Genomic DNA, 13,521 nt, shown 5'->3' with positions numbered 1-13,521 from the left:
TAAGAATGCATTGTTAACACAGAAAAACATACACAAAATTATCTGAAGGTAAGAGGACAGTAACCCCGCCCTCAACCGCTGTTGTGTAGTCAGAGGATTGATTTGCATTTAAATAAGCCAGGCTTATGCTTGTATTGTGGCACTCATCCGTGCTACGGTAAACAGGCTTGCTATGTAATGCCACCATACTCCAGACCTGTCAATCCAGGTGTGCGATTGTCCGTGGCACAAACTTCCTGCAGACACAGAAACCCTTATCAGATCAAGCGTTTCACATCCAACAACATAAATTTGTGCGGAATTTACCAGGCGTGCTTAAAGTCTATCTCTCAGAGTCTGTCAGGACTACAACCAAACAACTGCTATGCGACGCAAATATGTGGCAGCGTCACATTGATTCATAGCTGCAATATAGTGCGAGAATAAAATGATGCTGATGTTTTTTTAAACTACCCCCTTCAGCAAATTAGAGAGAGAAATAAATGATCAAATGATTGATTGTGCAGACTGAGGAAAAATAAGCTAATATACACACACAGACAAACAGCCACCCACATACAGAGCAGGGACCCTCACACAAACACAGAGGATTGCTGATATAGAATACAAACATGTCAAGAAATGACTTTGTTATTACCTGCTTAGATCCCATTAGGCCTGTCAATGCTTCAGTGTGGGTGAGGAGAAAGAAACTTTGATAAAAAGTGTTAAGTGACATTTCAGAAAATCTGACAGCCTTCAAGCTTTAATGTGATCTAATTAACCCGGAGACAAGTAGAGCAGCACTTCTGCACTGGTAACCGTCAGGTTAAGAGATGTACGTGAGCTACAACCACTGATTAAATTTAGAAGTCTTATTTTCTTGGCCCCGTAACAAATAGCCTTTCCTGACAGCCAGGTTTTTTTCTTTTGTTTTACGAGTATTGTCCATATATCCCGGTCGGTATCTGTGGAAATGCCCTCGGAATGATGGCGAGCCAGCAAAAATAACATAAAGCTCTTTCTATCTCTGCCGTCTCTCTCTGAGTTGTGATTTTCTCTTCACTTATTTATGGACTAATCCGTCTCTGTCCGACTCAAATCAAATTGCATAAAAAACAAATAGAGGAGAGAGCAGATGGAGGCTGACCCCCATCCACACGGGCCGAGCCGAAGTCGGGAACGCACTCCGCCTCATTCCCAGACTGACCCGGCCCGAGTCGAGTCATCACACTCAAACGGACAGCAAGAGGGATGAGACCAGCTGGGAGAAAATTGGTGTTTACCTGGGTGCTTCACAGAGCAGATTACACTTAAATACCACATTGCCGGATGAAGCTTAAATGCGGATTTGAGGCAATGGAGGGTTCAGAGATGTGTAAAATAAAAGAAACAGGTGGGAGAAAATTTAAGCTTCTACAAACAGGAAAAAATATAGCCTACAGCCCTGCATCTGTAATGCCTGGACAAGCTGTCCTTGAAAGCACAAACGAACACCATGATACTTGCAGAACCTTCAATATGAGCAGAATAAAGGCCCACAGAGATGATCTTATCATTCCTTCTATGTTCAAGGCTCAAAAATAAGGACTGCCTGGCCTGGGATCAGCGTGAAAGCCGCTCAGGACAGTTGATAGGATCAACACTGGCCAAAACGGTCCAGTGCTGCGTAGTCATGCAAATGTATAATTTGCTCATTGCTTTTAAATCTTACCAGTGTAAGAAATCTAATCATTTTAAATCATTTATGCACAAGAAGGCACGAAAAAGAACTCAATTTGGCACTCGTGCACTCTGAGACGGTTTTAGACTGTGCGAGTGAGTTCTCTTTTGCGTCTTATGTCAAGCACACACTTATGTCAAGATAAACCTGGAATAAAATCAGATGTCTGACAGCAGCCTAATATACTTGCTGTTGTCTTTGTTTTTAATGTTAATCACACAACAAAGAAAAAGAGAAAACCACTCACTCACTTGGCTGAATCCCTTTACTACAGTGAAGACTATGCAGTGTTATTTTACATCTGATAACTTGTTTCTTACCTTAACACTTGCCTGGAAAACTGTTTATTTCATTGTTCTATTGTATCATTGTTCTATTGTAGTTATTTGTGCTGTTGCTTATCATTTGTTTATTTATTCTATTTATCAATGATTTGTGAAACTTCTGTAATATCTACAATTTTGGTTTCGTAACAACCTTATTTATTAGAAAACAAGGTTACACAGGTCAAAAACTATGAAAACAAGAACTTTTTTTGTGCAGAAAATCTGAACCACTGACCCGCCGTCAAGCCAGTATAAAACAAATCCTAGTGTTAAGTTATGTCCATAAACTAGTCTAACCAAAGGAAAAAGAGCACTGACTAAACAAAGGCGCTCAGTTTCCAGCATTATCGAAGTGCCACAGCTGTAAAAATGTAGCCTACATAATACAACCCAAGCTGCTTACAGATAAAAGGCCAAGGTGGCTTGTCAAACAACAGCCGAGATGCCCCCACAGTCCATGTTTTATGAAAGACAAGCTCTGATTACAATATAATTGTTAGCAAGCGTTGACAGCATCTTGTATAACAGCATGTGGGCTGCACAAAACCATGCAGCGCTACACTGCCCCCATGGCTGCAAGCCACTGCTGACAATGCTGATGGTGTTTATGACACTTAAAGAGGAAACACGATGCCTTCTGCAGCAATCAGGAAGTTGTGGAGTGCGGTGGGCGGGATCTGGGAAATTCAATATTTGCTCAGTTCAACATGCCGCGACTATTAAAACGTGTGACAGAGCGAAAGTAAAACAAAACAAAAATTTGAAGAGATGCACTTGTTTCGCTGACCTCTCTCTCGAGTCTCTTTGAGTGGGTCCGCCCGAGGGTCCCTTTCACACGGTCTTTGGCTGCTCCTTGTTCAGTGAGAGCTATAAGTGGTGTCTGGGCCAAGCATGAATGAGATTGTCCCCATCGCTGCGGGGGAAGGATCTGCTGCTCCCCCTCACTGCCGGGGAGGCAGCGGGGCTGCAGAGCAGATAAAGGGATCAGATGAAGGGTGTCAGATCGCATCGACTTTTCTTCTCCTTCTGTTTCCCTAGCCACAGCACCACGATTCAACTGTCAAGAGATGCTAAATAAACCCGGCGTTCATTTGTAACACAAGAGTTGGCCATGGTTAACAAAGCGTCCCCGGGGACTGGTACAAACACAAGGCTCACCTGATAGCATCTCGGCTCGCCAACGGAACAGTTTTTCTGACGGCAAGTATAAATAACTGTTACTCAGATTAATCTCTCGCATAGCTGGTTGGAAGAAGGCGATCATTAATTGTATGTATAGTTTTTGTAAACTGTTCATGAAACGTTTCTGTTTGCAGCTGAGCTGCTACAAACTTGAAGCACGGATAAGAGCAGGAGGGGGCCTGCAGTATATCATCAGTGTGTAAACTCAAAGTTCTGCGCCATTGAAGTGCAACACCGTGTGCATATGGCGTAAACACAACTCTGCAGCAGAAATCCTGTCAGTGTTTCCTCTCAGGTCATAAAAAAAAAAAAAAAAAATCAGAGTGATGGCAAAGCACTCCCTCTCAAGACTCACACGAGGGAGGTAAAAAAAAAAAAGAAGAAAGGAAAAAAAAGAAACAGCCCTGCGAGGCTTAACATCTCGGCACACAGACTCATAAAAAGCAGTAATAAACCCAAAAGCCTCTTGAGATTTGATGTTCATTCGCACAAGTGTGCATGTGGGAGCCATACCGGAGGCTTTATTGCTGGTTTTCAGATTCAAATGGGGAGTTTGGCCCATGCTGGACTTTAAATGTGAGCGTTCAGAGATTCTTCTTCGGGTTATTTCAAGCTCACACAATCAAATAACACAGAATCTCAGATGAGGGTTGAAGGGTGCAGAAGTCACCGGACTTTAAATGAAAACGAGTTTTAGGCTGTGATCTCTGCTGTTATCTACTTCAAAAGTTTAAAACACCAAGGAAGATGCACAAATAGTTAACAATCGATGCTATGACCTCAACAAAAACACTCAAACATCTATACACTATCTCTTGTATTTTTAGTGCAAAATATTTGACAATTGAATATGTGCAGTGTGCGAAATATACAGTTAATTTTGGGGAGGGGTCAAAATCTGAATTTTGACTTAAAAAATAAACAATTAAGTTACAGTTTTTAAGAAAAGTTATTTTGATAATAATTACATCACTATTCTTTTGTCAGTGAAAAAACGCTCGGGCAGTCTATGGTGAGCTGCTCAGCCTAAAGCCATTTTTGTTCACGAACATTTATCTCCATGTGAAAATATGAGCTCAGACTAGTAAACTATCAAATTTAAAAATCGTGTGAAAACGTATCTTCGCAGAAAGTTTACGTTCTTTGAAGACCCCGACATTTGTTCTGACTCCCTTTGGAAGGGTGCAACTCTCAATTAGGGAGGTCCCCCCAAACTTCGCACACTGGTAATAAGGCAGGGGTACTGATAGCCTATTCATTTCTAAAGCAAGTTATAATGATCGCTACACACGAAATCTGAAAAAAAGTTGCAAAGTGAAGACTACACCGATAAGAGCAACGATTGTGATTGCCATTTTCGTAACACAACCGATGCGCGCAAACATGGTCAGTACAAACCTAAAACAAGCGACGGGAACTGCTACCCACCACAAACAAATAGTACCTCAGAAATCCTACAAGACAGGTCGAATTTCAAATCATTAGAAGATTTTACAAGAACGAAATCCAGTAATTAGGCAGCGCACTTTTCGCTGCGTATTAAGTAGCTGACAGGTGAATATGATGCGTAGAGTATCTGTAAAAACTCCGTTCACTTACCGAACCCGAGCAGCCCGCAGATCAGCAGCAGCATCCAGGAGCGCATCGCTGGAGTCGATGAGGATCTCTTCAATAATGTGATGGTTACTGGGGCAATGATGCGCGCTCACTGCAGTCCTTCAAAGTTAGGAGCGCTGATTTCTTACAAAAGGTCAGTCTACTCTTTGTGGAGGATCTTTCCTGCTTCTTTCTACGCTCTTTCTTCTGTATTGAACTGATGTAAGTGTTAAATGCAGCCTATAGACACTGTTCTCGGTCGCTGTGTCTCAACCCCGATGTGCGTTGTCTGACTCTGCCGCTCAGAGCACATCAGTGCCCGGCTCACTCCCAGTTAGCTCCAACTCTCTCACTCTCTCCATCACTCAGTGGCGGATGAGGCAGCCGTAGAGAAGAGAGCACTGAACGGCTTCGCTCCTCCTTCCCCCGTCTCCACCTCCCAGCTCCTCTAGCAGAGAGTCTGACACAAGCAAGCAGCACACAGTATGATTTAACGAATTAAATTATCGCTATTCTCAGTTTGGGAAAAGAGAGCTGGATGGTTTTAGAACAACGTCGTCAAAACGCCGCGCCAAACTGAAGCATGTTAAGAGGTAGAAATGTTCGTTTTGGGCCAATTTGTGTTTCAATGACTTTCTTACCACAGAGCTATGGAGTGTTCAGGGACATTAAAACATAGTATTAAAACAACCCTACTAACTGCAAAATAATTTGAACTAACCGGAGATATTCGCCTTCACGACCGTTATGATTTTAAATTGTCCTCGTGACTCGTGAGACCTGCATGCTGACGTGCTGAGTTGTAAAAAGAAGGGAAAACCCAACTTAAAAATAGAGTTGGGTGAAAAATAACTTCAAGTACCCCAAATTATAGTGATTTCCAGAATAAAAGATTCATGCTGCGCACTTTAACACAATACAGGTTTTTCGTGTAGCTATCCACAAGACATTCAGATTGTTACATTACTTGCCTGTTATTGCTGTTACATGATGTTTCCTACCACATTTACCATTGTGATGGCCCAAACCATAGCATGCAGATGGAAGGGAAAAAACTGTGAAGAACAAAAATACAATGATTTTCCATTAAAAATGTTAAAAGTTAATCGGGGTTTTTTTTTTTAGTTTTTTTTTTTACCATATTTACCATTGTGACAGCTCAAGCCATGGCGTGTAGACAGAAAAATGAATGCAAAGAAAAGGAAAAGAGAAGAACAAGTTCATAAATGCAGTAATTTTGTATTTTAACAAGTTACAGTACTTTTAATGTATTCATATACAAAACATTAAAGGGATAGTTCACCCAAAAATGTAAATTAGTCCATGATTTACTCGCCCTGAAGCCATCATAGGTGTAAATGACATTCTTCTTTCAGACAAATACAATCTAAGTTATATTAAACAATGTCCTGTCTCTTACAAGCTGTATAATGGGAGTGAATGGGTATATTTTTTGGGGAAATCCATCAAAGCGCATCCATGATTAAAGTGCTCCACGTGTGTCCGGGGGTTAATAATGGCCTAAAAAGAGTAACACTTGAAGATGTATGACGTAGTATGTAGGAGTAGCGTAAGCTTTGACACCTCTCGCGGTTCAAACAAACAGGGCTGGGCGTTCGTCATTATGTTGTGCGTCAAGGGTTAGTCTTTTGCCGAAAATCGATGTGTACGGCCGTCTGCCGGAAGCTAGTTATTTTAGTCGATAAAGTTTTAAATATGGTTATGTTTCTTATACTCGAACGCATCGCTTCACTTCAGAAGGCCTTTATTAACCCCCAGAGCCGTGAGGAGTAGCCTACTTTTATCATGGATGGATGCACTTTGATTGACTTCCAAAAAAATATACCCTTTCACTCCCATTTTACAGATTGGAATAGTCAGGACATTTTTTTATACAACTTCGATTGTATTCGTCTGAAAGAAGAATGTCGTGCACACCTAGGATGGCTTCAGGGTGAGTAAATCATAGGCTAATTTTCATTTTTGGGTGAACTATCCCTTTAAGACTGAACTTACCTTTTTTGCTGTAACATGATCTTTCTTACCCGTTTACTATTGTGACGCCTCAAACCATGGCATGTTGACAGAAAGAGTAATACAAAGAAAGATATTTTTCTGCTCATGTGTTAAATATATAGTGTGGGATGTTTTGTCAAAAATAAAGTAGATATATTGAATTATCAACTAAGATGTTATTATAGTGTTTGTTTCAATTCAATCTAATGAATCCTTAACTTTAAAATAGGTATGATAAAATGTTTGCTTTTTACAAAGAAAGATTATACTTGAAATATTGTTAAAATTTTAATTGTTGTTGATTTACATGTGAAAACTATTTAATAAAATAGCAAAAAATATATTTACAAGGTAGATGTAAACAAAATCTTAATAGGTCAATAGGTTTACATCTAGGTCAAGGTAGATGTAAACAAAATCTTAATAGGTCAATAGGTCAATATAAGCCTTCTCATGAAATTATTTATTATTGTGTTTTATTAGTGACAAATTTGGGGAGAGGATAAATATTCCAAAACTTTCTTAAAATACAGTATGAGAATGAACTGCACAATTACTATAAATGTTTACCTTGGATATTATACAATAACACAACAAAAAGTGTCTTACAAAGTTTAAATCAATGTATTGTTTTATGTGAACCGAGTAGGCAGGATGATTTTCACATCACTTTGAAGCAAAAACTCTTGGCGACAACATCCACATCCGTTTTTTCAATAACCATGCATAAACATTATTCTCTCAAAAATACAAACATGTAAATACATGTTGCTCGCATATTATGGTAGCCCTGTTTGTGCTGAATAGAGTGTAATGACACCTTTGCCATTATTATGTTTAAAAAGCACAAATGTCAGGGCATGTCAAAACATCTCAAGGACCCCATAAACACCTTAGACCTAAGGGTTCAAACAAGTTAATACAGTTTTTGTGATTATTTATATAGCCTACAAAACATTCAGACTGGACTGACCTTTTGTTGGTGTAATTTAACGTATCTTACCACGTCATTGTGGCAGATCAAACCATGGCATGTAGTTGGAAAGAGTGATAAACATGTTCAGAAATGCAGTGATTTTCTAGAATAAAATATTTATGCTGGATTTATTTAAGGGAACGATGGTCTTCAGTACTTTGGATGCCATTTTATTTTCATCTGACCTCCATGTAATAGTTAAAACAGTAGTGTTTAGGTCTTCTGCCGTTACCAAGGAAACAGCTCTATTTCTTTTTCATAAGCCCCGCCCCCAATGTTTATGAAATGTTTATGAAAACATAAACCAGGCACTCTACAAAAAAAACATGAGACGAGTGCACGGCGAGTGAATAAACACTCAACCCGTGCGCTCAAAACAACAGATAAAACATGGAGCATAAATGTTCAAACCCTGACACTTAACTGAAACCAAACTAGACCTAAGTGTCGGAATCCAAACACCACGCTCCAAGCGTAATATCACATTTTAACAAAACCATGCAATATTGATAACCTTGATTATTTGGGTAAAACTGTGAAATTTTCATACCGTTCCATCTGTAATATGAATCAGTTACCAATAACTGCAGCTCAAGATACCGCTGCTTACCATCATGATGGCTCAAATCGTATTCAAATATTTATGCTGAAGTTAATACAGGTTTTTGATGTTTTAATGTTTGATATTTCTTACCACGTTTGCCATTGTGACGGATTAAAAGTCATGTAGTTGACAAAAGTCATGCAAAGAAAAAAAAACAGAAGATCACGTGAACAGTGATTTTTCACTTTAAAATAAGTTAATACCATTTTTGTGATGTAATAATCTACAAAAATGTCAGATTGGATTTACCTTTTGTTTGTGTCATATAATCTTTCTAATTAAATCATTGTGGCAGAATAAAGAATGGCATGTAGTTAGAGAGAGTCATGCAAATAAATAAATAGAAGAACATGTTCAGAAATACACAAACGGGTATAAAAGCACATTCCCAATTTAGGGTAATTTTCACTCGGCTTCAATAAAAACTAATTACTGCAAAACAAAATAATCTAACTAGTAACAAAACATGGAAAGCTAAGGCACTAATCTGCCACTTGTATTCTTGCTGGTCTGTTAACAATAAGAAAAAATAGTTAAAAGTAACCCAACTATGGAAAGATGGAGCAGCTTGTATAGAATCTCTTTAGACAAAGTAAAGAGCTTCTACAAGTCTTTTGTAGATGGTCTACAACCATTTAAATTGCTGTCAGAGTTCAATAAAGCACAAAACTTTTTTCTTACTGCATTTCATGTTTTATAATGTCAGCTGCAAATTCTGTAACTAAACAAAATGACAGAACATGTGTTAGCTATCGATTGTATACAAATACAACATTGCCCGGGGGCATTGTGTATTCTCCACAAACACTCTGGATTCGTCTTTCCTTTTTGAAATCAAATCGTCTGACTGACAGAATGTAGGTTGTGCTACCTACCTCCTGTCAGGACGTATCAATAAAACTAGCAGAAACTGCTGCTGAAAGCTTATATCTTCTCTCAGTTCTTTGTCAACTCATTATAGTTGTGCTACTTTTCTTTCTATATTTCACTGGTTCACTTTCTAGGTCTTTTCTATGGGTTTTTAAAACTCTGACTGTCCTATCAGACAACTGATGATAAAAGCATTGCTTTCACTTGTTTTAACTCCCTTCCACCGGTCTTTCTTTTCATTAACATACCCGTTTCCACACTGCTGTTAATTAAAAACCTCTGGACTGGGCTAATGGTCATCTGAAGCTCAATTATCAGCCTAGATTAAGCTATTTGCTTCTCTTAAATGGTTTCATTAAATTAACATGCTGAATATTTGAGTCGAGCCATGACTTAAATAGAATAATATATAGGCAGGTCCTTCCCAAATGCCAACATTATCCCTAACTCTATGCATCTATAAAACTACACTGAGATCATTTTGAAGCAAAAACAACAATTTGATAAGTTATACTTTCATATATGGGTCTTAGTGACATCATTCGTACCAAAAGTCCCCTCAATCTGACTTTACTTTAAATGAATGAGCTCCCATCAAACACAAACGCATCTCTTTTTCTGCTTCATTTACTTACTGTCATTCTGTGGAAACTGGTGCATTAGACGTCTGTTGTGACAGACTGTATGTGACTACATGTTCATCTCTGACTGTGTCTAAATCTCAGTTTAATAACCATGTCTTCATGACATACTACGTTTGTTATGGTTTTATCCTCAGTGAATGTGTCATAATTTTCACAACATAATGTAGGCTTACAAGCTAATGAATTTCTGAACATCATTATCACAAGATAGTGAGCTAGTAAGTAGACACAGACTTCCTTATTCATAGTCTATTCTTAGTATTGTAAGTTCCAAAAAATGCATAGTATATACATGTATGTTCACCACTTTATCACTGTTCATCGTTAACAGTACTTAAAATGTATCATCAACATTCACAGTTAAAGGCTATATGAAATGATGTTCACAATTGTCCATATGCATTTCTTATCTCCTTATGTCGCTAGTTACTACAATCAGTGCATTTTTTTTCCCAAGACATCCCATAACTTAAAAAATATCGGCCTCTACCAAATGGTTGATATGGCACTAAAAGGTAAAAAAAAAAAAAAAAAGTACCAGAATTCATACACATACTGTGAAATTATGAACTATATAGAAAATATGAACTATAATACTAATTTATTTAAAAACAATCAAAATAAAATATTTTTGTACATTGAATCTTCTTTATTTATTGAAGTATGCCATTCAATATTTCAAGTTTTCATTTTAACACAGGAAATTATATGTTTTCTTGTTTTTTAACAATAAAATAAATAACACAAATATAACTAAAAGTAACAAAACCAAAAAGACATTACATTCTTTCTGCATTCAAAAAAAAAAAAAAAAAAAAAGCAAAAGATAGTAATATAATGGCATTTTAGGCTTTTATGTTTATGGAAACATGCATCAAGTGTGGTAGAGCAACAGGATTTTGTTTTCTTTGCCCATCAAGGTGGTCTACGCTCCCCTCGCATGTCGCAACTCACCCACCATCTCCTCCTGGAGTCAGAAGCATCTGAGGTCGCTTCGTGCCACTTATATCTCCAGCCTGCTCAATCGTGCCGCCGCCGAGCTCTCACGACTGCCTGTGGCCCCGGGAGAGACTCTGGGACCACTTCGGGGCCGCACAGATAGATCTGTTTGCCTCTCCGGACTCGACCCATTGCCAGTTGTTTTACTCCCTGACCGAGGGCACCCTCGGCACGGATGCACAGGCACACAGCTGGCCCCGGGGCCTCCGCAAGTATGCGTTTCCCCCAGTGAGCCTCCTCGCACAGACACTGTGCAAAGTCAGGGAGGAAGAGGAGCAGGTCTTGCTAGTTGCCCCTTATTGGCCCAACCGGACCTAGTTCCCCGAACTGATCGACTACGTCTCTGTTCCCTCCTTCAGGGAACGAGGGTAACATACGTAACCGAGACGTTTTCTGGTACAAGGGCCTGAAGAGTGTGCATTCTTGTACCATAGAAACTGTTGACTTCCATCTAGTAATTGTAAAACAATAAAATAAAATAAAAATTACAATCTCTTACAATTTTAGTAATGTTAGTAAACCAGCATTTGTCATTTAAGAAGTACTTGCCTCTGATAATTATGATTTCCACACATTAATTCTATGAATTCATTATATTAACTGCAAAAAATATCTAAAAGTGGCAAAAAAATACATACTTAAGAAATAATCTCAGTATATTCATGAAGAAATAAATTACAATAGCTGTGTGATGATCAGAAGTTTATATTTCTCAGCAGATAGTCCATTCTGACTGCAGAAATGGATTATCTGAAAACATTAGCTTAGCTGTTCTACTTTTTACCGTGCCAAATCAACCGTTTGGTTGAGCAGGTTTTTGAAAAACTATCAAAAACATACTAAAGTTTTTTTCATGGCACCAAGTAACATAATTTTGTAAAGTTAGGGCTCTTACGGTGTAAAAGGTCAAAAAAAATATGCTTACCTTGCAAAATTTCACCAAACATGGCAGGAGTGATTTTTTTGTTTCTGAAATCCATGTTAGAGGAAGTGTTGTGACAAGTGCTGTTGATTGACACTGTGGCATCTAGTGGATTTTTTTTTTTGCCATAACATACCTCAACCAGATGGTAGAGATGGCTCAATCAGCTTCAGTTAAAGGTATAGTGGAGGATTTTCCTGAATTTTAGAAAAGAACCGGCCTCTCCACTTTATGAAAAAATACACATGCGCAACACTCTACCTGCTCCCGAGAGGGTACGCCTATTAAACGTGTGCACGAGAGAGCATGCACAAGCCTAGTTCTCCTCGTGCACGCTCTGTTTACAAGTTGCAAGATCGCTAATCATAGCTTACATTAACTTTTACTAGCAGTGATTTTAAATGGATTTCTCCAAATAGCATGCCAAACGTTACCTGTCGTAGAAACTTCGCGACTGAGGCATCAGTGGGAAGCCCAACCTGTGCTTATAGCGCACGCCAGTGTGTGAAATATTCTCCCAAAAACACTCTGGTCTTGTTTCTTTCTTCAGAGGCCTTTCTCTTCTTGTCATACAATTCGCAGACACTTTTTCTCTTGCGACCCTCAGACATTTTGAAAAAACCCGGTGAGAACGGCGAGCTTCAATGAATGGCTGAAACCGTAGCTAACCACACATATACACCTGAAAGTGCGCATGCGCAGAAAGGACGAGCACGTACGACGGCCTTACGTAAACATATCACCAGAATGATTGACAATTAGGAGGACCAATAGTCTTGATGATCCACCCGGAAAAAGAAAATCCTCCGCTATACCTTTAAGTTAGGTACTACTCTCAATAAAATATAGTGACTCAAAATGTGCTCAACCATTTGGTCGAGCAGGCAGTTAAAGGGTTAAGAAAGATTATAAAGACAAGCATTTTTAGCCTTCGAAAACAAATGTGCCATGAATCACACTGATAAGACCAGGAATGTGTCAAGTTGAAAATCCAGAGATGATGAAGATGAAGGCAGGTTAAGACTTTCAAAATAGTAACAAAGTTTATTAACAACAGCAAACAACTCAAGACAGAGTGCGCAAACACCAGACAGAGACAGAAAAGAAATGAGGAACTTAAATACTCAATGATAATGAACTCAATAATGTTCAGCTGTGATAATTAAATGAATCTCCATGGTACCAGGAGAAAAACTAGAACATAGGAAACACAAAACAGACGATAAAGAAACTCCAAAGTCAATGAATGTCCAACCGACTGAACATAACTGTGACAGAATGTTTTAAGAAATTAAATAGGGTCAGTTTCTATTTTATGTTGGCTTTAATAACTTGTATTTTGGATTGCTTCCCACTTTTGAGTATGTTTTATACAATTTCATTTCAGAAGAGTGAATAAACAGTTTCTGCTTTTAAAAATCACAGAGTTTTATGTGACATCCTTTGAACATCTCAACAAAAGACCTAACGACTGCCTGAACCTTAACCTCAGCTTTTTCATTTGTATTTTTAGACATCAGTCACTCTTAGTTTCAATTATCAAGTGACTATGAATAGAAACTAATCAAACACATTCATTTCACTCATTTTTATTTGGAGCTTATTTGGCCTTCTGTGTCAAGTAATGAATTTTCTAGTATGCAGAAAGAAAATGTTTCATTGCAGTCAGGGAAACTGGGCTCTT

At 38.5% G+C, this 13,521-nt stretch overlaps 1 protein-coding gene across 1 annotated transcript in view; it reads right to left on the bottom strand.

Annotated features, from left to right (window-relative positions):
* Positions 1-6,430, bottom strand: part of kirrel3a (kirre like nephrin family adhesion molecule 3a) — a 136,568-nt gene extending 130,138 nt beyond the window's left edge. Inside the window, exon 1 of the mRNA XM_082157840.1 lies at positions 4,810-6,430. Within this exon, the coding sequence (XP_082013966.1) occupies positions 4,810-4,855 (46 nt within the window). The 5' untranslated portion in view covers positions 4,856-6,430. The remainder of the gene's footprint in view (positions 1-4,809) is intronic.
* Positions 6,431-13,521: the final 7,091 nt, after the last annotated feature.

Source organism: Leuciscus leuciscus, assembly GCF_965113295.1.
Source record: "Leuciscus leuciscus genome assembly, chromosome: 24".
Classification (NCBI taxonomy): Eukaryota; Metazoa; Chordata; class Actinopteri; order Cypriniformes; family Leuciscidae; genus Leuciscus; species Leuciscus leuciscus.
The sequence above is the reverse complement of the archived record's forward strand: the minus strand, read 5'-3'. Positions and strand labels throughout refer to the sequence as shown.